Below are 26447 nucleotides of genomic sequence, written 5' to 3'. Positions count from 1 at the left end.
TCTAAAATCAACCAACTCTCTCTTTCTAAAGTTAATCAAACAACTCTCTTTCTCTCTAAAATCAAACAAATCTGACTTAAGAAAAAACAAACAGTATCGAAGGATCTCCGTTAGACATCCATAAATCAAACAGATTCATCTGTTTCCTAGCAGATCTAAAGTTCAAAAACGCAAAATGAAACCTCAAATCCTTATTTAAATCTAAAAAGACTCACCAGAATACAATATGGACACAAAAGAAATCAAATCGATTTCACACATGAACATAAATAAGGAGAAGAAATCGTTGAATCAATTCAATACCTTTCAAATTCACAAAACCTCAACAACAAAATCGTGAATACCAAATTCGAAATTGTTGGATCTCAGTTTTAGGTTTTCAAAAGATTTCTTACCAGTTTTCTTTCTCGGGTCGGTTGATTTGTTGTGGCCGATTTTCTTATCAGATTTCATTGAAATCATTGAATCAATCCAAGATTTCTTACAATAGATCTTAGCTTTAGGTTTTTCCAAAGCTTCGTTAGAGAGAGAGAAAGACAGACGCGTGTACCAAAGTTGAATTAGGATCAGAAAGGAAGAAGTGATATAAAGCAAAACAGGTCCCCATATCTATTTCATTCTCGGGTTGTTTGGTTGGTTTTTTGCGAGCGATTTTAAAGAGAGAGAGAGTTTTTCATTGATTTTAGAGAGAAAAACAATATGCGGAAGATGAAGAAGAGAGAGAAACAATTTGGTTGAAGTGAAGTAATTAAAATAAGGATATTTCTGAGAAATTCAAAAATAACAGTCAAATGAACGGTAACGGTCAAAGTGGATCATCTAGATATTTTCGATAAACTAGAAGACTATGCGTTAAGATGGTGATAAACTAGGGGCCCATTTGGCAAATAATTTCAAACCTAGTGATTCAGATCGAAAACAAAACGTATTGGCTTGTAAAATTACTCAGCAAATTCAGTTCATCGCATTCAAATTCAGCTGATTTATATTTACTAGCCACAGAAAAAAGAAAAAAGAAAAAAGAAAAAAGAAAAAACAAAACTGATCTCTCTCTTCCTTTCAAGAACATATCGAAGATAAAGAATTTCAAATCTTTAGGAAACGGTTTTCCTGTGACAGGTATAAACGGGTTTCTTTGTCATTCATTCTTTTCTTATCTTTCTAAAGTTCTTCCCTTGTACTAGTTCAAATTCTGATTGTTGATGTTTCCACGATGATCAATGAATTAGGGCAAAACACAAGAGATGATAGGAAGAAGAGGTAGGGCAGCTGTTGTTGTGCTTGGCGATTTAGGTCGTAGTCCTCGAATGCAGTATCACGCACTCTCACTTGCTCGTCAGGTGTTTTTACAATTCAGTTCTCTTCAATTTTGTTCATCATTTAGGTCATGCTGATTCATCCGTAACAAAAATTCCTAACTAGACACTAAAGCTTCAATTTTTGAGTTGTTAAATTTAGATTTGATTTAAGTACTTAATTAGGTCGTCTAATTCTCACCAATATGATTGTTATGCGATATATCTTAAGGGTTAGGCTAAGCAATTGAACTAAGTTTTCTTTTATTCTTAATTCATAATTTCATAAATAAAAAGCAATTTGGGAAAATTTGATAAGGTTGTTGCTTTAGGTTGACGTTGAACTGTTGAGGGTTTATAGGATGAGAGTTTTGATCTAAGTGAGGGAAATATTTATAACCAAACAAATGCAAATATGACCTAGATGAAATGAATGTTGGAGACATTGAGAAAAGCACCAACTATGGCTGTATTTGGTTCATGCATGGCCATGAAAAAGGTACTCGGTGAAGCTCTTAAGTATCTGATAAATATCTAACATGGATATGACTACATGCCTTGGTATCCACAAGGGGTACAAGGGCGGGGTGTTAGAGGGTAAGTTTGCTTGTAGTGTTTAAGTTGTAGAACTTTACTCATTGCCCACTTCACGATTTAGAGAAAGCATAGCTTTCTCTTTCGTGGCTTTCCCTCTCTCCTTACTCTTCATTTCCGCTTTAGATTCCTGGGTTGGCATGTTTGGGGGATTAATTGATTGAACGCTCATAAGGTGGATTACATCGGAGGTGTCTATCTCATGGGGCTCACCTTAGTTTGGCAATGAGGGAGGGTGTGGAATCTCGAGTTGCAATAGAAGTTTCTATTGTGGTTTCATCAAATAAGATTATGTTTACTTTCAAGATTTCACGGTACTATATGGAAAACTCACATTATTATATGGAATCTCACCCGTATTATATGGAAATTGTTATTGAATAATGAGCGAGTGCCAACAAACATGCGCCTGGAGAACAAAAAAATCACTAAAACGAAGAGTCCGTGTTACACATCGAACATAACATTCAATTGCACAAAATTCGGAGGTCACATTCAATGGCACAAACTTCGGAGGTCCACAAAAAAGAAAAAATTAATGTAATAATGTCACATCCACATTTTGAGGATTCATTTTGCTTTGAGGCTGACGGCTGACCTAACCACGTCTATCTTTGTAAGGTGACTTCTTCCGAAAAACAGATAGTGCCATCACAGGATAAAGGTAAATGCCGTGAAATTGCCAGCTCGGTGTGAACAACTTCTCATCAATAACAATAAGATCACATGATATAAGCTAGGATTCGCATGCATGTTTATCATGGGGCAACTAAAAAAAGTGTCTTCCACTAGAAACTTCTCACAACTACGGTAATTCGAATCTATAGACACAAAACCTTCATGTCGCTGGGCAGTTACTAACGGTGGGGAAGTGGATGGTGTTCTTGTGTGTAGATGTATTTTGTGTAAACAAATGAGAAATCACTGAACCATCTTTTGTTGCATTGTCTTTTCACTTCGCATATCTGGAGTTTTTTCTACAAGCCGTTTGTGGTCACTAAACCATTTAGATAAACTTGGATCTCCATCTTGTCTTCTGGGATCAAGTTGCCATTCATAAGAGGGGCATAAAGGTGTGGGGTGGATTTTGATAACCTCAAGCTGGTCCTGCTGGTTTTTCACTTTTCTCTTTTGGTGCAAGAGGAAGAACTAGGACCTCTTTTTGTGATATAGAGAGTTCACTTGTACCTGGGAGGCGACGATTGCAACTTTATGCTATTGTACTTTGTGCCCACCATCTGGGCTGTTTCCTTTGTAATTCGAGGGAAGAGCGGTTCTTAATCGTGTCTGTCAAATGTATTTATCTTTGTTCATCCTTGTTTGAGTTCATAGACTTGTGGCAGTATTTGGCGTGAAGGGTGATGAATATACCATTGCATTGAGGTTTGCACTCTCTCCAAACTATGACTCACTATCTCTGTTTATGACTGAACTAAGTGTTGATAGGATAATACAGATAGGAAGTGGTTGTCTTATCTTCAATATTTACAGTATGACATTCTCAAATTTGTAATGAATCTATTGTAGCATTTTCTTGATGTTTGTTAAGATGCAGCAAATGGCAGTAAAATAATGAAACATTGACAACTTAATTTTTTTTAAATCTAAAAGTGGAACATCTAGTTGTGTCCGTTGTTTCTTGTCATATTGGTCATCTCATTCATTGCCATTTGATACTTTATTTATTCCTCTGGAACTATATTGACAAATTCCCGTTCACCTCGCAGGCATCTCTTGAGGTGGATATTGTTGCATATGGAGGTAAGTTTATATAGCCGTAGGAATTTCAAATATATTATACTGGTGAAGAATGAATTGTTTACTTGAATTTTTGGAATGTACCTCTATGTTATTATCACTTAATGTTTGTCTCTCTATAACATGCATGGTTGGGGCTTCTTTGTGTTACAGTCTGGTTATTGTTATGTAACTAAATATTTTACGTTATTCACACTTGTATTACAGCTACACAAATAATGCGATGTTAACCAACTAGTAGATGAATATGGTGTAGGCATACACCAATTTATATCTTCATTTTCATATTATAGCTATTAATGACTCCTCATTGCGTTTGGGTCAGCTTGCTTCTTTCTTTCTATCGTTGTTCTCTTTTCTTTTCCTTTTTTATGGTCATATCCGTTAATATGTGGTGAAACTTGGACTATTATGATCCTTCACATGATGCCACTTCTATTTTCTAGTCCCTGTGCCAACTTAAATTTCCACTTAATTTTCAACTAGATGCTTTCAAAAAGTTTGCATGTCAGTCTAAAAGGTTTATTATGTCCCAATCATGGTTGTTAATTGTGGTACTCATATGGGAACTTCACATCATCTCTGCAACACCTCTTTATCTACTGTACCACACTGCTCTTCATTATTCAGTTCTATATAATTTGATTTCCTTCCAAGCTACATACAAATTCTTATACTTCTTACACAGTGCTCGGGAAACTGCCGGCCAGAAAGGTTTGCTAAGCTGTTCAATCTTTATCAGTCAGCAAAATAGGAAAAGGAACCATCTCTGTTAGTTTTTAGTTTTTGCATTATATCGTGCATGCACATGCGTCTATTTTCGTGTGCTACGTTCCACTTCCTATGGATATTTTTGTAGTTCTCTTGGTTTAGTTGGGTCCAGTAGTTGACTTGGTTTCGGCATCTATCTCCAGTCAAATCACACTTCATTCTTCTCAACTGTTCAAACATACCTTGGCAGGTTCTGAACCCCATGCTGCTATTCTTGAGCATCAATCGATTCATATTCATAAAATGGTATATTTTCATTCAACAGTTTCCAGCTTAATTTTTTTCTTCTGTTATTATGTCCATCATCATACCTTGTTAGTCTTTTATTTTCTTATTCCCAATTATTATTTCTTGCTGGCAGAGACAGTGGCCTCCAATCCCTCAGAGTTTGCCGAAGATACTGCGTCCATTTGTTCTTTTGCTTAAACCATTGATCCAGTTTTTTATGCTTTTCTGGTATCTCTGTTATAAAATACCTTCTCCTGATGTTTTCATAGTGCAGGTGAGATCACATTTTCCGCTTGCTATTAATTTTTGCTGTTTAATTTAGGACCTTTAGGGAAAATATGTTTGCTAACTTTTTTTTCATCGAAGAAGTTGGAAAGAAGGTTACATTTCTTCTGAGTTTGTTAGTAACTGAGCAATTAAGTACGCTGACTTTGTTATGGGAGAACCTAGTTAGCTACTTAAATGTTATTGAGGTTGTTAGGACTGCAATTTCCTCTCCTTTTCTACAAGTAGTCCGCATAAAGTAATTCTGGAGTCTGAAACTCCAAATTAAGTTCTAATTATTTGACCTAAAAAACTAAAAGTACTTCAATCTCAATAACTTTATTCAATCAAAAACAAATCAATGACTTGAACTTAACTAATAAAGTAACCAAATAATTTTTTTTTTACGAAAGTAACCAATAAATTAAAATTTCTGAAGAACACGTACTTGAAGAAACTTATAGCGCTCATTTTTATTAACAATAATTTGACAAGTCCAAGTGAGTAGAACACTTAGAAAATAAAAACATAATAATAAAAATACAATAATGAAGCAATAGAAGGTAGACCTTATATCATTCAACTGTATTTGAACAGACTTTAAGCAAAATATATCAATAAAACTTCGCTCTCTAAGTTGCAGATCATCCCTATCCTTCAAACAATTTAGATTATCCATGGCATGATCCCCTACTATGCTCCTTCTGTCAGTTAAATTTTAAAGCTCTACTACCTATCATGGCAGCAACTGGGAGGTTACTGTGCCACATTTTATTCTTTAGGCGCGTTCTCAACCGTCAACATCCGATCAAAATAACTGAAATCTAACTTTTCTGTATCCCATATCAGCATACTTAATACGAATGTCGATAGCAATTATAACTAACATGCTAACGGGTAAGAAATTAGTAACTTTGTTGATTTTGAGAGAAGTACTAAACAGAACGTGAGAGATATTAACAGAACTTGAAATATTAAATTTTTTCTGAATGATTGAATTAATAGTAATTTAGATTGATGTGTTATTGTAAAAAACTAAATGAATTGAAGTGTTGTTCATTGAAATATTTGTTTTGAGAACAAAAGACATGAAATGCGTGCCAAACTAGTTGTTTGACGGTTAGGGGCTTATTGGTCATTTTAGCCAAACAGCTCATTGGGGCCGATCAGCCGAGGCCTAGTTTGTCGCCCTGGGGGCCGACTGACGTAGTGGCATAGGTTGTTGCATCCTTGGGCTTACTATGGCTGGTGTGTGATGGGCCTAAGAAACCTTTTGAACATTTACTCATTCACATGTTCTAATGTCTTCCCTTCAGATCATGCTTATGTTTACGCGAATACTGAGATCCATTAGTGATCATGCTGGCATTAGTTTTATATCATCCAGATTATGTTTATTTTCAATGGATTGATTGAATCATTTTCAACATATTATGCATTTTTGTGTTCCACACTTTCCTATGATCTTACCGTGCTTCCATATCCCGATAACTACATTGAAGCTTCTAGTTTCATTTTCTTAACCAACTTCTGGGTGTGAGTACATATATACTTTTCTTTTCTGTACATTTTTGTAGAACCCGCCTTCTGTTCCCACTTTGATTGCTGTGAAATGGGCTAGCTGGCTGAGGCGTTCTTCATTTATTGTCGATTGGCATAATTTCGGATATACTTTGCTTGGCATATCATTGGGAAGAAGTAGCCTTTTTGTGAAAGTATACCATTGGTAATCACGAATATAACTTCTAGAACACATTACTATCTTTTTTTATCTGTATCAAGCGTATAATTTACCCAAAGCATTTTTCAGGCTGGAGAAGCGCTATGGACAGATGGCAGATGGTTCTTTATGTGTTACGAAAGCAATGCAACATGAGTTAGCTCAGAATTGGGAAATCAAGTAAGAGTTTCAGATAACAACTTCTCTATTTCCTGTATATGAGGTTCTTAAGAAGCTTCTCTGATTTTCTGATCGCGAATGTTATTTTCTGTGTTTCAAATTGTAGAGCAACAGTTTTATATGATCAGCCTCCTGAGTTTTTTCATCCCGCTTCACTTGAGCAGAAGCATAAAGTAAACCAAATGTTTCATTGTTGCCTTCATATTGCTAATGCTCCTTTTGTGGAACTACTGAATATGATTTATGTATTTCCTGTAGTTATTTTGCAGGTTAAATAAAGATATAAGTCAATTTCTTGGCTTTTCTGATTGTGTTGGAGCTGGTAATGTTAATAATCATATATCTCGTTAATTTCTTGTTGATTTGATATTGAAATAGTCAAAAGTAACGCATGCTTCTTGCAGTAAACATGGGAATGGACGACAATAAGTTGAATGAGAACCTCTTTACTGCCCAGTTTGACAAAGAGATTGTTTTGAAGCAGGGTAGGCCGGCCCTTGTCGTTAGTAGTACAAGCTGGTGAGTGGTGAGCTATTGCACTTTTATTTTCTTTCTGACATAATAGTAATGAATTCTGACAAGTATGAATTTTCTCTAGTGAGTGCTGCTATTTTCATTTACTGACATGACAATAATACATGAACTGAGCATTCTCATACATATAATAACATTATGTACTGAACAAATACAGCTGAAAGCAATTATTTGTAAGGAGCAATTGCATAACTACTTAATCTGTGGAGTAGCACCAAATAAGGGGTTTTAGAAGTATAATCTTCCACAAGGACACACTGTTCTGTTTTTTTGGTTGAAATTAACATACTACTTTTCATCATGCATGTCATCTGTTTGCTAATTTCTAAATGCCAGCATAATGATATGTCTCCAGAGCAATAGTTGTTAATCTCTTATAGTGATTTAGTTGTATAGCATCTGATATTTTTGAGAATTGGTAGTAAAGGACGATACAAGGCATGGAGTAATATTAAGCATGCCATGAAACCGATAGTGACATATCATGCCTAGAACCAATGCTCCCTTCCGAGTTTTAATATCTATTGACTGCCTCGACGATCATCATAGTTCAGTTTAGTACCGTTGGAGAATCACGTAATGAATTCTTATCAATTATACGATATTATGATGTATCAGCAAGGCATTACCTTGAATATTTTAGAAATTGACTCTTCTTTTCAGGACTGCAGATGAAGATTTTGGCATGCTTCTGGAAGCAGCTCTCATGTATGATAGGCGAGTTGCTGCTATTTTAAATGAGGATGACTCAAACAGAAGAGTTCCTTACGAAGATTTCTGTGATGGACAAAATAGCATCTACCCAAGGTTGTTATTCATCATTACTGGTAATACTTTTTTTCTTTTATTTGGGACCCGTACAAAAAATCTGCTTGGATTTGTAAATCTGTTGACTGGATATTTTAACTGCTACAACTTTTGAAGGTAAGGGGCCTGAAAAAGAAAAGTATGAAGAGAAAATAAAGAGGTTACGGCTCAAACGTGTGTCTTTCCGTACAATGTGGCTAGCTGCTGAAGATTATCCATTACTGCTAGGTTAGCCTTCTGCATGACTCTGACCTCCTTTTACTCAGTGATTGACTTTCCTTGCCTTGTGCTGATTAGTTTCTCTAATTTTATAGGATCAGCAGACTTGGGTGTTTGTCTGCATACTTCTTCATCTGGCCTGGATCTGCCAATGAAGGTAGTTCTTCAAGTTCATTCAGAGTGCCTAAAGCAAAATCAACCATGGAATCATTAGTTTTAAGGTTTTCTTTCTATTTGACAAGTAACGAATTCATATTCTTCCAGAATTTCTTGGTTTCAGGTTGTGGATATGTTTGGATGTGGACTTCCAGTTTGTGCTGTTTCATACTCATGGTAAGCTTATTTACTTGTCTGCGTATTATGACATGAATGCCAATCTTACGGTGTTTGTCGGTTCAATTTTACCTTTTATCCCTTGGCCATGGTACTCCTATTTATTTAATTTTGCCAAAGCATTGAAGAGCTTGTAAACGTCGGGAAGAACGGCCTCCTATTTTCTTCATCTTCTGAGCTTGCTGATGAACTCCTGGTAAGTTTCTTTCATTTGTAGTACCTAATTCTCATTCAAACAGTTCGGTATTGCTTCTGGATAACAAAAGCTCATTTCAGCAGCTTTGCTTGCTTTTTTGTCCACAAAATAGTTATTGAGATGAGCTGATATTTTCTATATATCACGCCATCACGGGGCGAAGAAGAAAATAAAAATCCTAGAACAGAGTTTCTAACAAGTTTAGTTTGACATGTACTCAGTTGTTCATTTATCTGGAAATTTCTCTAAAATCTTATTTCTATCACTCAATCACTTGTGATTCATTTGAAAAAGTAATTAAAAGATAGAGAAGTTGAAAGGCACAATCTTTTGAATTTGGTATGAACCTCTATTAATCGTTCTGTTTTATGATTTTCGTGTAGATGCTTTTTAAGGGCTTTCCTGGGGAATGTAATGCTCTCAAGTCGCTGAAGAACGGTGTGTTGGAAAGAGGATCGTCTGCCAGGTGGTCTACCGAGTGGGAAGAGCATGCCAAGCCACTTATTACAGAGGCAAGTTACCTATTTAAAAATCCGTCTCTTAAAAAAAACAATAAAATAAATTTACGAGTGGGGTCCAAAACTGGGCTTTCACCAAAACAATCAAAACTATGTATCAGCACTAAAATCGTTTCAAAAAACTTAGTCCTCAACTCTAGAGATCTAGTTTAAGGTGGTGTTTGATTTTTCTTCAAATCTCAGACACGAAATCTGACTCGAGATCCGAATTGAGCGTCAGAAGAAATTCTCTATTTTCAGAAAACCTAGTCCTCAACTCTAAAGATCTAGTCATCTATGGAAATGATTTTTGAATTATAAACATTGTAACCAGGAAACATTTTACACAAAGCACCAAAAGACTTATTTTCAAATTCTGCCGTGTTTGAAAGATTATATCTGATAGCACCATAACCAAACACATTTTTTCACCGTTTTTCATTTTTTCTTTGTAAACCTTTGTTTTGAAGAATGCTAATTAACTACCGAATCATGATTCAATTATTTAATTAAGGGAGATTTTATAGGGCCCCCTCATTTTTGTTAAAAGGCCTCCCCTTAGGGATAATTTAGCAAGTAAAATGGTTCATGGGGAGGCCTTTTAACAAAATTGGGGAGGCCTTATAAAATTTCCCTTTAATTAATTGAATGCACCTTCAATTAATTGGACCATAATTGTGTTTTGGATCTGCGGTCTTCCTCACACTTGCACATACTTTTTAGTTGAGAGTTTCACCAGGAGCTCATGACCTTGATCCAAAGCCTAACGCAGATATGCTTGACCAAGCAACATACTTCAACCTATGTTTGATAGCCTATCAGAATGCTGATAAGCATTCCAGCTACGTTCAGGGAATTAGAATGCCCATGAGATGAATTTGGACTGTCGACTTTTGTTCTCTGACGTGAGAAAGGAAAGAAGTTTATCTTTGTTTTACTTTTTGTGTGCATACACTGATGGGGTTGTGGTACATTTGTTTACTAGGTGATATCTAGTGGACTTGCAACTGACCTTCGACAAAGTGGGAAGTAAATAGTGTAAAGGTGAAGACCAAGATACGGTATATTCAAAGATGGCCTGGCAATAGTTGGAAATTCTCGAAATACAAGTCCAATATCAAATGACTGGTGCTAGTAGAGCTGCCGATTTATAACACAAAGGTCGGGTACTTTTAGCAGGGCCTTTAATTTATTGTTTGTTCCTTTCTCCACATCGAAGATAGGATTCTGTTTTATTCAGAGAGAAAGCAATACATTATTAAATAGGCTGAAAGGCAGATATGATCCTTTTGAAGGTCTCAAAAAGGAAGACAAAATTCTGTGAAAATATAAACAAAGTTGAAATTCAGAACAGTTAAAAGATAATAAGTGAGGTATTCTCCAATAAAAAGTCCTTTTGTCTAAATAAATTGGCAGTAACTATAGATTGCATTGACTCGAAAAAGGCAACTTCCTTTGGCTGGCTTCTCTTGTTTCTTGGATCCAAGGAGTCACACTAGCTAAGGCTTGAACATTATTTGATTCTCATGGTCTAGAAACCAGCTGAATCTCGGCCGGGTGGAAGTAGCAGTCATGTTGCTATGCCCGACCCGTCTCCCGGCTGAATCTCGGCGGGGTGGCGTGGCCGGTCAAGATCTAGGGAGAGAGTGTTTAGTTTCATTTTCCATGAAAGTAGAGAGATCTTTCCAAAAATACGTAACACTTTATCATTGTTCAACATCAAACCTAGGCAAGTAGGCAGAGAAACAAAATATATAGTAATGCTGGTGATATGAACATAACAACTGTTCATTATATATTCATATAGAGATGGAAATGTATTAACAAAGCAGAATAGTACTTATGTACTACTATATGAACACATTTGACACAAACCTCCCACATGACAAGTAGGTAATGTGGCTGGGTTAGGTCATAATCTATCATGTGAGAAGTCTACAGGGGAGGAGTGGGGTCACAATCAGAATTTCTAATGGACAATACCCATATCATATGCCAACAACCACAACTCTTGCATCACAATCCTATAGCAAAAAAGAAAAAGAAAACAGAGAAAAGTAGATGAAAACGTTTAAATGAGAAAGTTGGTTGGTTTTTATCTGATTTTGGACCTGTGGTTGATTACTTGGAAGGAAGAGCCAAATACCCAGAAGAGGGTTAGAGTGGGTAAGAGGGTTATGGGTGAGAGGGGGGTTCAAGTTCCAATCTCTGAAATGCTATCTAATGCTGGTCTCCACTGGTAATGATGTTGCTTGCTGCTGCTGCTGCTGCTGCTTGTTCCCACTCTGCTGCTACTACTCCTTCTCACCATATCAATAGGAGCCTCTACTTGTTCTTCTACCTATCAAGAACTCAATATTAACATTCAAATGAGAATAAAAATGTTGAAGCAAAAAAAAAAAGATTTATAAAAAGCAAGAGTGGTAATTTGTCGTCGGGATTCACCCGGGAGTATGTGAGATTCAACAATACTGGGCGGGATTTAGCCGGAACTGTGGCTGAACAGAGTTCCACGTTTTTTCTTAGTAATTTGTTTTTGTATCATTATTTACTTTTAAACGAATTCCTAAAAATATGAATGGAGATAATTCATCCGGCATCGGCTAATGTTCTATATTTACTCTACATTTGAGTCATCTCCGAGTACAAATTGTGGGGTTTGTATATATATATAGGGGATTCATTTGATCACCATAGGGGTTGGAAATTAGGTGCCATAGGGATGAAACTTTATGTTGTTTCCTTTCAAAAAGTTGATTGAGTATCCAATATATCTTCTAATTTATAGGGGCAACTTTTGATAGTGGTTCTACCCTTTCACCATATGATATGAAGTGCTTTTGGATGTTGCAAAAGATTGTTTGCCAAACTTAAGAAAATAATATTCCTCCTGTCGGAGACCTATATACTAAAAGACACCCTAAACCACTAAATTCCTCTTCTTAATTTATTTAAATACCCTCACTATACACTAAACACAAAATGTGGTTAATAAAATGAAACATCCTAGACTAGAGTCAAAGCCAATCATTATGGGTGTGATATAGGGATCCTCATGCATCATTTATATCTTGATTAATGACTCTCGGCCGGGCCAAATTCCAACTACGGAACCTGGCCCGGTCTAGCATTACTAGTGTTATATTTCTATTTACATGGGCTTTCGGCCTGTGGTCAACTTATTTTTTCGGGTCATTATATCTTATTTTGAAATATAATACTACTATATGAATAATCCTTACCTTAGGGGAATTAGAATCCTCCATATGTGAAGAAGCCTGTTTCTTAGAATCTCCTTCTCTTCTCTTGTGTAAACCCTCCACATTCAAAAATGTTGTCTCCTTAAAAAGCAATTTCCCCAATTTCACACATTTCTTAGCAGCAAATTCCTTCAACACCTCTGTCAAATGAAAAAGAAAGAAAATTAGGGCAAGTAAATAACCATATAAATTTGAAGGGGGGAAAATAAGAATAAAATTTGTTACCTTCAAAACTAACGAGACGATAAACGTGACCGATATTTAAGGTATCATGAGGACGAAGAAGCTTTAAACGTTTTAATGATGGATTATGAGATGTTGGTGAAGTAGTGACGATTAGGGCAACGTAATGTCCTGGATTTGAATTCATTACTTCTTTAGCACTCATTGATTTGTATATCTTTTCTGTTTTTCTACTTCCTTTTCTTCCTGGAGGATGTTGTATTACAACCGCTGCTGCTTCTGCTGCTTGACAGTTCCCCATTTTCTCTCTCTCTAAGATCACAACCCACTCTCTTTTTCTTTTTTACTTTCTCTCTCTCTCTCTCTCTCTAAAAGTAGTAGTAAGTAGTAGTAGTTCCTTCCTTCCTTACAAGTTGCAAGGAAGAAAAAAAACAGGGGTCAGGTCTGATATGTGTTATTAAAATACTGAATCACTCACTCACTACTTAAAGCTCAAGTATCATATCTTGAATAATAACATAATCTCAAGTAGTAGTAATCTAATTTTGAAAGATAAAGAACTTACCAGCTCTCAAACTAGATTTCTCTTTCTCAGTCTCTCTCTCTCTCTCTCTAATTTTAAAAGAAAAGGAACTAGGAGCTGATCATTTTTCAGATGTATGATAGAAAAGAAAGAAGAAAAGGAAGAGAGTTTTATTAGACCTTAGAAAGAGAGAGAGAGAGATGGAGGGAGGGATGGATTTTATCTGAGAATTGATATAACTTTAAATTTAGGCAGTGGAAGGAAGAGAAAGGTGAGAAGAGAGGAAAGAAAGTGGGGTCACTTAATATTCCATCATCAGTAAGTGATGATAGAGTAGGTACAATGACTAAATGGACTTCTTCTATTTTTGTCTTTTGGTTTTAATCTCATCTACTCTGCATGACGTTCCAAATATAATTTATAATATTTGGGTTCTGAGTCCAAAAATCTACCCCTAAACACACATTTAGTCCACCCTAATATTAATATAGGATTTTAAGCCAAAATAATAATTATAATGGATCTTTAGTCCAAATTGACTCATCTATATAGAAAAAACAAATCTCTAAAATTTCTATTTAATCATAATACCCCTTATAACCTTTTATTTAAGAAAAAAACCCACTTTTGAAAACCAATCCCCAAAATTCTCTTTCTTTTTTTTCTTAGATTTTTTTCGATTGATTTCAAACTTACTATCTGTTTCGCAATATACACGTTATTTAGTATAAATTATGTATATTTCTACAACAAAACACATTTAGTATAGTTAAAGTATGTCTAGATGTCAAAGTTACAGTGTCTTTCTATGTATTGATTCTTGTTTTGTTTCGTAAATAACGTGTTATTTATTGTTAAAGTTTCATACTTTACTTTAGTTTTTTTATATGTGTCATACATAACACATAATGTATCAACAATATTTCTTCCAAAAGAGAAAAGGACTAAAATCCTATTTTCTGAGAAGATTAGACCTTAATCCCTTTTTGAATTTTTTTTTGGGCCTAAAATCCGTGGACCCTATAATTTATCCACCCTTAACATTTCTAATGTAATTATTTTTCATGTGAGAATTTGGGTTTTAGTGGCTATATAAACTAAAATTCTAAGGATATGTCATTTATTCTCACAAATTCATCGTGTAATTTTTTTTCTTATCATAGTGAAATTATCACGTCTTTGTTCGATGTAGATTAGGTTAAACAAACCAAACCACGTAAATATTTTTGTGTTAATTGTTACTTTGATTATTGTTTTTCTTTGATTGTTTGATTTCGTCACAACATGAACTACCTTGACAGGAATATATGAAAGATTTTCATTTACATAAGCGACGCTCGATGAATTAATGAAATACCTTAATTTCTTTGATTGTTGTCAAATTAAATATGAATTAAATTAAAAAAGAAAAATTGTTACTAGCTCCTCTACAAAACAATCAACAAATTTACTACGCGTGGAACAACACACATGCTTTGATTAAATCGAAGTCTTTTTGATAAGAAAGCAAAAAAGATTGTATGACAGTCATGATCAAAACCCTAAAACAACCCAATGAACCCTTATTTACCGAACAATCAACAAATTCAAACTCACGTTTGAAAAGTCTACCATAACAAATGAAAAATTGTGAACTTAACCATATCTAGAAACCCTAGAGTCACATTTACAGAATTACGAATCAATTCGATAACAAAGATCGAAAATTTGCAGGATTTTTATTTAAATGAGACTCTTCCCTTTAATCAAAATCATGAAACCAAACATAGAACCCATATTTTAGGTTGGAAGGTTGTTTAGGAGGAGAAGGAGGAAGAAAAGAAGAAGAAGTTATCAATTTAGTTAAGAAAGGAGAAGGAGCAGAGAGGAGGAGGAGGAGGAAGTTATCTGTTTCGTTAAGACGTTATCAGTTTAGTTAACACTGGGTGATTAGAGAGAGCTTAGATCAATAATCACTTACCGGAGTCAAGAAAAAGCACGTCCGCTTATAGCATTTGAGACTGCTTTTAGTAGCCCCCTTAAAGTTTAAGGGGTTAGTAGTGGTTCAGGTTATTGGGGAACATTTTCATGTACCTCAATGTCCGTGTTATTGGTTGGGGACATTTCAAATGACTCCAAATATCTCCAAATGTCTGTGTTATTCGTTTGGGACATTTCAAATGTCACGCTAATGTCTCTGTTATTCGTTTGAGACATTTTAAATGTCTTGAAATGTCTGTGTTACTCATTTGAGACATTAATTTCTAATGTCTCTCAATATCTGTGTTATTCGATCGAGATATTTCAAATGTCTCACAATGTCTTTGTTATTCGTTTGAGACATGAAATTATAAACATTTCAAGACATTGGTTTCATAGACATATGGGGTTAGTAGAACTTTGGAGAGCTTTTGGAAAGCAAATGTTTCTAAATATGAAAGACACTTGGAGACATTTCGGTAAAGAAGAATAAAAATAATAATAATTATCAAATTAGTTAATAAATAGTAATATTAATTATTATATTACTATTATTATTATATTATAATATTATTATTATATTATTATCTATGTAACAATTGCCATAATTTTCTTTTTACGACTGTCTTTAGAAGATAAATATTTTAAAAAGTCAAATAACTATCCATGCACTTCCAATAAACTTTCACATTATTTATCCCTTTCTTTAAAAACGATTATCTCTTTATTTACTATTACCTCTCCAAAGGACTCAATAAAATCTCCACAATCATTCTTCACGAAATTACAATTGTTAGTTTTAATTCATTTTTATTTCTTGAAGATTTCCAAATGATCAAAGTATGACTATAACCTAGCGTAATATTCATAAAGAAAAATTTGTGCCTTACTGGTGTCCATAAAAGTCGAAAAATATATTTTTAAAATGTTATTACAAAAATATCATTTCATATTATTTGACTATAATGATAATATTAAAATAACAAATGTCTACAAGTGTCTATCAATGTCCACAGATATCCACGACTGTCTACAAAAGTCGAAAAATATATTTTTTAAATATTAATACAAATATATTATTTCCTATGACTAGAAAATAATGATAATACTAAAGTAATAAATACCCACACATTGCCCTTCAATGATGAGATGATACTAATAATAATAATAATAATAATATACATGACACATTTTATCTATAGATTCAATATCTTGAAATGTCTCCAGCACATTTTGCGTATGGACCACACACCCACTGGCAGCCCCTTAATCGATTCAAGTGAACTTGGGAATGTTCTGACATACCCCATAAGAGATCGAGAATAATCAACTCAAGCTCAAAATGGGGTAGTTATGAATTTGGAAATCCAAAATTCGATTTGGATTCATCTAATATATGACTAAAAAAATTTAGGAGTTGGTTACCAGGATATCTCACTTCAATCATTATCTATCAAGTTCTATTAGGGCTTTCTCATCAAAAAAAAAAAAAAAAGTTCTATTAGGGCACCCGCACTAGATAGATCAAATAATCTTCCATCATCTAATTCTAGGGGTCAAATAACGTCCATTATTTTACCGCGTGAAAATCACCTGTTAGATTTTGATGACTAGTTGTCTCCCAAATTTGACTTTCCATAGTTTCCAAAGAAATATAATTAGAAACCCTAATAACTCGGCCTAACTCTTCACTCAGCAAATACTTATATTATTTAGAAACTAAATAAATTTTAGTAACTAAAATTTCCTTCTGGAAACTCCAAATTAGTACTTTCTAAATTCTTCTTCCCCCAAAACGTATATAAAGGGAACTTCCCCCCTTCTCTTTCTTTCACAAAGAATTCTGCTAATTCCAAGTTGTTTTAGAAGTTAGTGAGAGAAAACTAGACCTAGAGAGGGTTTAGAGAGAAGAAGTAATAAAACAAAGTTGGAAATCTTCATCATCATTGATCAACAATAGAAGAAAAGAACAACAACCCATTCAAGATGAGTAATCGATTAATGTCAAACAATCAACAATCAAGTGGAGGAACATTACTAAGTATAAGATCAATTACTGGAACAGAATTAAGAATGTCAATGAGGGTTAACAGAGATTTCCCATCAAGAAGTAGTACTAGATATGGTAGTAGTGTTTCAGATGATGAAGTAAATACTAGTTTAATCTTACCTAGTGAAGTTGAAGGATTACTGAAAAGGGTATTGGTTATAGATGGAGAAGAGACTACGTGTTCGATATGTATTAATGAGATTAATGGAGATAATGGAAGAATTACAGAGTGCTCACATATTTTCCACTTCAACTGTTTATTCGAGTGGGCGAAACGACAACTAACTTGTCCTCTTTGCAGACATGATTTACGCAATAAGATTATCAAGAGAAGAAGATTAAATTGATTACTGCCATTACGAAGAATAGAGTATCGAAATTCTTTCTTTATTTTTCTTGTATTACTTGGATAACTTTGGATTAATGAAATCATGAATAGTCTTTTTTTTCCATCTTGTTCTTTTATAACATATTTTGTGTTTTGTAAACATTAAATATTAAGGTAGTCTTACGCGACAAACTATATATGACCATAATGAGATTCAAAAAATTGACTCAAAATCCTTTCCATACCTAGAAATAGGTGTAAGATCATCTTTCGGCCAAGACAAAGCCGAGAGGTCTTTTGTCCTCCTCATTTTCTACATGAACTATGAGGAAATGTCGTATGCGATATTTAGGTAGTACAATAATTCATAATGTGTTATGGAAAATGAGGGATTTCTCAAGAGAGAAAGAGGGTTTAGAGAGAAGAAGTAATAAAAGAAAGTTTGAAATCATCATCTAGATATGGTAGCAGTGTTTCAGATGATGAAGCAAATAGTTTAATTGAGCTATGGAGGTTTTTTAGAAGCTAAAAAATGAATATTGTTTAGTTTCTATGGAGGTTCAGAAAATTATAGCTTAATTGAGCTTATTCAAATTTGATGGGATTGGGTATGTGATTTTGGTTTTTGTTTCTAATCTTAGTACTACATCTGAATTTGAGTTTTTAGCGGACGGTAACGTAGTTATCAGTTATAGCCAATGTACTTGGCGTTGAAGATTTCAGGGGATGGTAACATAATTGCCGGAAACATACTCATAGGCAGTTGTTGTGTCCTATCTAAACAGAGGTGGGACGGTAAGAATCAATATTTTTTCCTTTGTCATACGGAGTAGCGGAGAGATAGATTTTGATACTTATTTTTCTAAATTAGGTTCACCCAATATCTCCACGGAAGACTTGGATGAGCTTTCACCAATTCTTCTTCAAGTATCTTTAGCTGCAGGAGTTGTGAGCAGTAGTAAAGTTATTGGAGCTTAAACGACCTCCAACGACTGGACAACATTTAATGGGTCGGACACGATAGCAATTGAGCTATGTCGCAGAAAGTGTGTTTTTAAGTTGATGGAAACCCAACCTAGTAACATTAGTTGTGAGGAGATGAGATAAATATACCCATTTTTTCTATCAAAATGCAGTCCTTTATAGACATAACACATCGATTACTATACTATAAGGATACAGATTTGGTTGAATTTGAGCTTCTTTCGTTTCAACAATCACCTTCTCTGCTTCAATGTCATTACCAGTTTTACACCACTCCTAAATTAAACTAGTAATACAGATCACATCATCCCTTCCAATTTCGACTTTAACAAATATAAAAACGGTTGTGCTTCAACTGCTATTTGTTTCTTACGTCAAATGATAATCACGACGGAATATGCAATCTTCTCAGGTTTACATTCATATTCTTCTATTTGATTATAAGCATGAATAGCTTTAGCAGTTAATCCACCACTAATATAACGCCTCATCAAGATCTAAAAAGTCAAATTCGACATTTAAATGACAAAGGTTACTTCTAGAGTGTCTTAGTTCTTTTTATCTTCCTACTCTCTTCATCTGGCTTCTTTCTAACAATGTCAGCCAAAATATCTGTTTATTGCAGTGAGTCGAGACTGCACTTCCTCTTTTCTGTATGTTTATCTAAGATTGTTCCTTTTGCTTGTAGGTCCTCGACGAGATAGGAGTAGACAATGCTTCACTTTCGCAGAAGAGATTAGCCTCCCTTGATGGACTTTTAAGTGTTATCTACTAGTTTAGCTTCTAATTCATGAAAAATGAGATTGCAAGCTCAAGTTTTTATTTTCCTTTATTTCTTGGGTTTTTTTTTGTAAATGAAAGTCTTTATTAATAAGAAATCTTCTTTTTCATCTCATTACTATGTTTTGTTATATAAACCGTAAATTTTCATCCATGGAAAGCAAACTAGAGTTGTCAGGCCCTACAAGTACCAACACAAATTTATATTAAGAGAGCCAAAATCTGCTCTCGGCCCTCGCATTACTGTATTTCATAATGTCATGCCATTAGCACAGGCAAAATGCACAAGAAAAATGAAATCTGCCCACTTCTGGGACACTGGGTTCAAGTTTTCTAAAATAATTTATGCCCTAGATTTTCAGCATCGCTGGATTAGGACTGCTGGTTGCATCAATTCTTTCTTCCCCATACAAGATAATGTGGTACCCATGCCTGCAAGAATATTAGGTCGTTAGCTGAAGGCTTTCATACTGCAAAGTGAGCTTCATACCAACAATGAACCTCAAAAAAACCAAAATAATACCTCTGATTTCGATCACCCAATAGAAGCGGCTCTGAAATACTACTAAGTGATCTCATATGCTTAACTTGAAAAACCAAAATCAAAACATTTTGTATGTTTTCTGAAAGAATCTCTCACTAGAACTAATCTCTAGGGTTTCATTATTCAAAATTAGCACCTTCTGTAACATAATATGTTTTCCGGAAAAGGAAAGTTTTTCGACGTCTACAGTCTGAAACCGTAAAAAAAAGAAAAGGAAAGTTTTTTGTAAAAAAGATCCTGAAATCTGATTAAACTTGTTCCTGAAATTTGATTAACCTTGTTCATTATTAGTACTTATCTAGTCTAAGTAAATAAATTTTAGAAACACCAAATTAGTACTTTCTAAATTCCTCTTCCCCAAAACGTATATAAAGGGAACTACCCCCCCTTCTCTTCTTTCACAAACAATTCTCCTAATTCCAAGTTCTTTTACTACAAGTTAGTGAGAAAAACGAGAGAGAGAGAGAAAAAGAAGGTTTAGAGAAAAGAAGTAATAAAAGAAAGTTCGAAATCTTCATCATTGATCAACAATAGAAGAAAAGAACAACAACCCATCCAAGATGAGTAATCGATTAATGTCAAACAATCAACAAGCAAGTAGAGGAGTACTACTACGTATAAGGTCAATTACTGGAACAGAATTAAGAATGTCAATAAGGGTTAACAGAGATTTCCGATCAAGAAATACTACTAGAAATGGTAGTAGTGTTTCAGATGATGAAGTAAATAGTTTAATTTTCCCTAGTGAAGTTGAAGGATTACTGAAAAGAGTATCGATTATAGATGGAGAAGAAACTACGTGTTCTATATGTATTAATGAGATTAATGGAGATGATGGAAGAATTACAGAATGTTCACATATTTTCCACTTCAACTGTTTATTCGAGTGGGTGAAACGACAACTAACTTGTCCTCTTTGCAGACATGATTTAAGCAATAAGATTATCAAGAGAAGAAGATTAAATTGATTACAACCCTTACGAAGAATAGAGTATCGAAATTCTTTTTCTTGTATTACTTGGATAACTTTCGATGAATGAAATCATGTTTTGCCTTTTTTCCATCTTGTTTTTCTTATAATATGTTTATGTGTGTTTTGTAAAAATAAAATATTAAGCTAGTCTCACGGGGCAAACTATATGACCATAATGAGATTCACAAAAGTGAATCAATATGAAGTACTATAAGATTGGGCCACATAAGTGTATATGTACAAATCTTGTCAAGTCGACACATTTAAAGTTACTCTTGGTCGACCAAGTACGAACTAAATATGCTAGCGACGGCCCTAGCTAGTTCTGTTACCAAGACACTAGAGAGTTTTTTGTTCTAAAAGAGGAGGATTGGGGATACGTTGGAAGAATAATGTCACAACTCATACGTAGACATTTGAATTGTAGTCTATTTCTCCCCTTGGGGTCCACCAAATCCTGGAAAATGTCGATGTCATTCAGCAAAAAAACTAGATAGCGACCAATACTTTATAGAAGTGACATGCGTAGGCTTTATAAACACATTCCATTTGCCTCTTTCAGCAAGTAATCGTCGAAGTAGTTTTTTTTTTTAAAGAATCGTCGAAGTAGTTAGCCATATATATTCATACAGATCAGTCATAAAAGGTGATTGATGAGCAAAGTGACGCACATAGATGCAATACTATTACATCCCATTAGGGGTGTTGCTGCAACAGAAGTACATCTACTCTGAAAAACTAGAGGTTATGGGTCTCTCTTTCTTTTAGCTTCTCTCCATCTTCATCTTCTTCACTTCATCACAACTGACTACACCCAACCGACCGATACCACCAACCTCAACACCCTACCACCAACCAGGCCAGGCCACCGCCTGTGAACGAGGAGACTGTTTCTCTTCTTTTCTCTTTCTTTTCCTTGGTTGCCTTTAACAAGACATAGGCCCAGTAAGTCGACCTAGTCAAGGGGGTCTGGTTGGGGTTTGTAAAAGACCAGCACTACACACACTTTTTTATGTGGACAGTAAAGGTTTCCATAAAATTGGATCAACTAATTTTCACATCATCATCAAAAAAAACCAATTTTGGTATCTTGGATGGTTAACCATCTCGGTTTCCACCCTGGTTGTGTTTTTTATCTTCTCACCAGTGAATCTATTTTAGCTTCTCTGACAAAAAAAAGTCACCAATTTGACTTTTTTTAAGATAGAAACCTCATCGAGGGATCTAAAACTAAAAGTAAGGTTGTGTTTGTTTTTTTGTAGAAGTCTGAATCTGAATCTGAATTTGCTGAATCTGAAATGTCTAAACTGAATTTGCTGAATCTGAAAAATCTGAATATATTTAAAAATTAGGTGTTTGTTTTTAAATCTGAATGATGAAATCTGAATGATGAAATCTGAATGATGAAATCTGAATGATGAAATCTGAATTACTATTTTGACTATAATAGCCCTCCTTAATTTATTTCACCAAACAGACCCTAAGCCTATCTAAATAAAATGTTAGAAACCCTAAAATTGTATTCTTTCTCTTCTCAAAAAATTCAGACATCAGCCTCCCTCTCTCTCTCTACCGATGGAAATATCTCGCCGGAAATATCTCGTCGGAGCTCTATCTCTGGAAAGCTTTCGCCGGATCTCCCTCTCTACGAAGGACTCATTAATTTTCCACTACACATGTATAAATCAGAGGGAGGAATCTTAGTGAGAGAAAGTTCATCTCTATCTCTTATTCTTCTTCTTCTCTCTCTCTCTCTGACTCTCTCTCTCTTTGACTCACTCTCTCTCTCTCTTTCTACTCAGACTAGGGTTTGAATGTTGAGCCCTCGTAAGATGAAGTTGATAACTACATTTCCCAACACCAAATCGATCAAGAACTAGGGTTTCATTAAATCCTACTTATCCCATTATCATCTGTGAACCACATCTAGAATCATGTTCAAAGAAGAGAACTGAAAGAGATGATTGTGGTGACTCGATTGGAAATGAAGGGGATTCTGTTTGTTATTCCATTAGTATGGAGCCATGGTCTTCAGAAGATGGTGGTGGTGGTAGCCGCAGTGTGTGGTGGTCGTGGTGTGGTTTGTGGTGGTTTTGTCAGTGGTGGTGTTGTTGGTTTTGCCAGTGGTGGTGCTGTTGATTTTGCCGGCGGTGGCGTTGCCGGTGGTGTGGTGTTTAATGTTGGGACGTAAATTTCTCAAATACTAAGGGGCATAAACGTCATTTGTCGTATTTCAGCAATTGAACCTAGTTTTCAGACTTGTTTTGAAGTCTGAAAAATGTTGGCTCTTTTTCAGCCATTTCAGGCCTTGGCCAAATTCAGACCAATTTTCAGATTTTCTTAAATTTGAAAACAAACATCTGAAATTTGAATTGAAGTCCAATTCAGATTTCAGATCTGAAAAAATAAAAAAAACAAACAGCACCTAAGCCTTCTTCGTATCCTCTCTATCTCTACTAATTGGAATTTGGAGGTGGGAAACCCCAAGATGGATTTTGTAGGACATCTTCTTGGGGTTTTTCTTTGAGAAAATCTTCTTGGGTTTTCTTCCTAAAATCTCTTTTTTTTTTCCTTAGAATCAGAGAATGTTTTCTCTTCTTTCATTGATGGGAGAGGTCAGATATGTGAAAATCAAATACGCTATTGTAGTTTTTATTTCGATGATGAAAATTTTATCCAAAATTTAAGATAACAATTCAAACTCAAAATTACTTGTCCAGTGCACCTCTTAAATAAATACTACTGTATCCAATCTAATAACTATCTGGTATCTGATTACTAGTTTTTCAATAAATATTCATATTCTTTTAAAAATTATATACTACCTCAATATTAAAGAATTAAAGATAATAATATTATTATACTAAAAAAATAGATATTGAATAAAGTCCAATATATAAAAATATTAAAATTTAAATAACCTTATCGGAGATTCGACAAACTTATGGCACAAAGATGTGATGATTTGATATCCATCAGATATTTATATGATATCAGATAATTTATAGTTTATCGAATTTAGATACAGATATGTCTATATTTATCTGAGTAATAAAGAAGATGGTTATGTCTTAAAACGAACAAACAATTTTCTTATAACTTCTTTCAACAGTTTGTTTGAATTTAGATACGGATGTCTACATCACCCAACCAATATTGTCTTTTCACTTTTTTTTTTCCCTCTCCACTTCCACCCCATCAACTTTGATTAGTTCCACCATTAACTCCGGCGAGTTCCACTACCAACTCTGGCAAATTCCACCACCACTTTTTTCTCTCTCTCTCTCTCTCTCTCTCTCTCTCTCTCTCTCTCTCTCTCTCTCTCTCTCCCTCTCTCCCTCGCTCTATCTCTCCCTCCTTCCCCCTCCCTCCCCATCTCTCTCTTGTCGCTTTTTAATTCTTACCGAAGGAGAAAGCCCTTTTGCCGCAACCTCGTATGGTGTTCGAGACAAAGAGTCGTCTGCAAACCAGACGAGGTTGTTTTGTCTACATTTGGTGTTTCCTGATCCAGTCGAAGACACCTTCGTCTGAACTTCAGACAAAGGAACCCCTCCTTCGTCTGGTTTCCAGACGAATGGTTCTGGCGATGGGGATTTCCACTTCGGCGGAGAAGGAAGAGACATAAAAAGATAGAGAGAAGGAGGAGAAATAGAGAGAGAGAGAGAGAGAGAGTGATGGAAAGAGAAAGAAAGAAGAGAGGGAGATAGATATAGAGAAGAGACATAAATATATAGATGTCGTCGGTGGTCTTCGATCGAAAGACGACTGGCAGGCCACTACCGCCAACGTTAGAAAAAGATGTGTTTGGCTCAATTTCTTGTGTTTTCCACCTTATTTCCCAAAACATCGCCCTTCCCAAAAATAACCCCATCATTCCTTTAAGAATGATAGCCTAAGGCAAGCCAACCAGATAATTTCATTCCACAGATATCCACGGATGTCTACAAAAGTACAAAATACATTTTTTTATAAAAATATGGTATTTCATATGTTAAGACAATAATAATAAGTAATAAATATCTACCTTATTCATTAATGTCCACAGATATCCAAGATGATTCATCAAAAAAAAAAGATATCCAAGATGTCTAGAAAGTCCAAAATTATATTTTTGTAAAAATATGTTATTTCATATGATAAAGACGATAATAACATAATTAAAATAATAAATATTTACCAATTTTTCATGAATGTCTACGATAGTCCAAAAATATATTTTTGAAATATTGAAAATATATAGTATTTCATATAATAATGATAACAATAAAATATCCACCACACATTTTGTCCATGGACTCAATATCTTGAAATGTCCACAAGATATTTTGTCTATGGAGCAAATGCTTTGAAATGTCTACTAGATATTTCGTCTACAAACTCAATGTCTTGAAATGGTTTGCTTATATCAACATATAGCCCAATGGTTTGCTTACTTCTCAGAACCAATAGATATGGAAATGAGAGAGGGATAACATTTTCGAAACAAGAGCGCTCTCCCTAACTGTTTTGACGAGAAGGACACACAGATTTTCAATTGTGCCGCGAAAGGAGGGGTTCCATTGCCAAAATTTCCTCCATTTTCAAATGAATGTCCACATGTTTTAGTTTGAGGTTTAGGTTTCATCCTCATCTTATCTGAGGGTGCACAAAAGAGAGGATGAGGACGTGGGAGAAACTGATTTGGGAAGCAGTCACGTCGTGTTCGTCTTTACGCATACAAATTAACCTAAAGCTAATAATTTATTCACAACTATTAGTTTTTGTTACTAATAGTTGTTATTATTAGTACTTCGAGATTGTAATAATGAGTTGAGAAAATAAATAACGAGGGCGATTATTGAATTTGTGCCCTCAAGTTTGTTGTACAATATGTTTACCATTAAATTATATCTCTCTTATGAAAATTATTAAATCTAAACTTTTATTTAGGGACATTATTTTATAAAAAAAAATTAGTTTGAGGGGGTCGGTGCAACCCCACCCGTAACACCCCCTCAAACGCGTAAGACCACAAATCCCTGTTTGGAAGCCTAATCACATTGGCACCAAAGAGAAGGATGCTGCCATCAAAAGTTGGTGGTAATGACTAAGTTGAGAATCGGTTTGGGGCGGGCCCACCAGACTTACATCATTCATCGGGTCAGACAGAACGGGCTGTAGAACTAGCTCTCTGCAGATTTGGGCCTTCATGTTTAATCAGACGGATTATTTTAAAAAATTTAGTGTCTAAACCCTGTTCAAGTTCGTCAAACTTTTCAGGTTTCTCGGCCATCAGGCGGTCAGGTATCAGATTTTAGCCAAAGAATTTTGAGATATTTCTGTCGGAATGACCCAAATTTTTTGTTTCCATGTCTACAAAATTTCCATTGAAACCAAAAGTTAACTAAATTTCTCTTAACAATGCCTTGTCAAGCGAAATTTCGGTCGAAATGACCGAAATATTTTCATTTCTATGTCTATTGAAATT

General features: G+C 34.8%; 2 protein-coding genes across 5 annotated transcripts; one reads left to right on the top strand and one right to left on the bottom strand.

The window, feature by feature from the left end:
* The first annotated feature begins 901 nt into the window (after window positions 1-901).
* Window positions 902-10805, top strand: LOC147532820 (UDP-glycosyltransferase TURAN-like). Of its 4 annotated transcripts, none has more exons than XM_086646938.1 (17): window positions 902-1119; window positions 1230-1340; window positions 3617-3650; window positions 4609-4664; window positions 4780-4920; window positions 6488-6636; window positions 6721-6810; window positions 6917-6983; window positions 7069-7132; window positions 7215-7329; window positions 8008-8171; window positions 8269-8379; window positions 8466-8527; window positions 8651-8703; window positions 8824-8899; window positions 9283-9411; window positions 10382-10805. In XM_086646938.1, the coding sequence occupies exons 2-17, from the start codon at window positions 1245-1247 to the stop codon at window positions 10427-10429; spliced, it is 1455 nt and encodes a 484-aa protein (XP_086503064.1). In that variant the 5' UTR covers window positions 902-1119; window positions 1230-1244; the 3' UTR covers window positions 10430-10805. The 4 variants fall into 4 exon arrangements, with proteins under 4 accessions (XP_086503064.1, XP_086503065.1, XP_086503067.1 ...); XM_086646941.1 differs by having other exon boundaries at window positions 1066-1119; window positions 1230-3272; XM_086646939.1 differs by lacking the exon at window positions 4780-4920 and having other exon boundaries at window positions 951-1119.
* A 363-nt stretch (window positions 10806-11168) lies between these two features.
* On the bottom strand, window positions 11169-13635 carry LOC147532819 (uncharacterized). The gene is made up of 4 exons (XM_086646942.1): window positions 13405-13635; window positions 12882-13244; window positions 12639-12796; window positions 11169-11737 (listed from the first exon to the last, which is right to left on the bottom strand). The coding sequence occupies exons 2-4, from the start codon at window positions 13138-13140 to the stop codon at window positions 11591-11593; spliced, it is 564 nt and encodes a 187-aa protein (XP_086503068.1). The 5' UTR covers window positions 13141-13244; window positions 13405-13635; the 3' UTR covers window positions 11169-11590.
* Between the last annotated feature and the right edge of the window lie 12812 nt (window positions 13636-26447).

This window comes from Eschscholzia californica, unplaced genomic scaffold, assembly GCF_041429995.1.
Source record: "Eschscholzia californica isolate CP2 unplaced genomic scaffold, dmEscCali1.0.p SCAF_6, whole genome shotgun sequence".
In the NCBI taxonomy this organism is placed as follows: domain Eukaryota; kingdom Viridiplantae; phylum Streptophyta; class Magnoliopsida; order Ranunculales; family Papaveraceae; genus Eschscholzia; species Eschscholzia californica.
The sequence above is the reverse complement of the archived record's forward strand: the minus strand, read 5'-3'. Positions and strand labels throughout refer to the sequence as shown.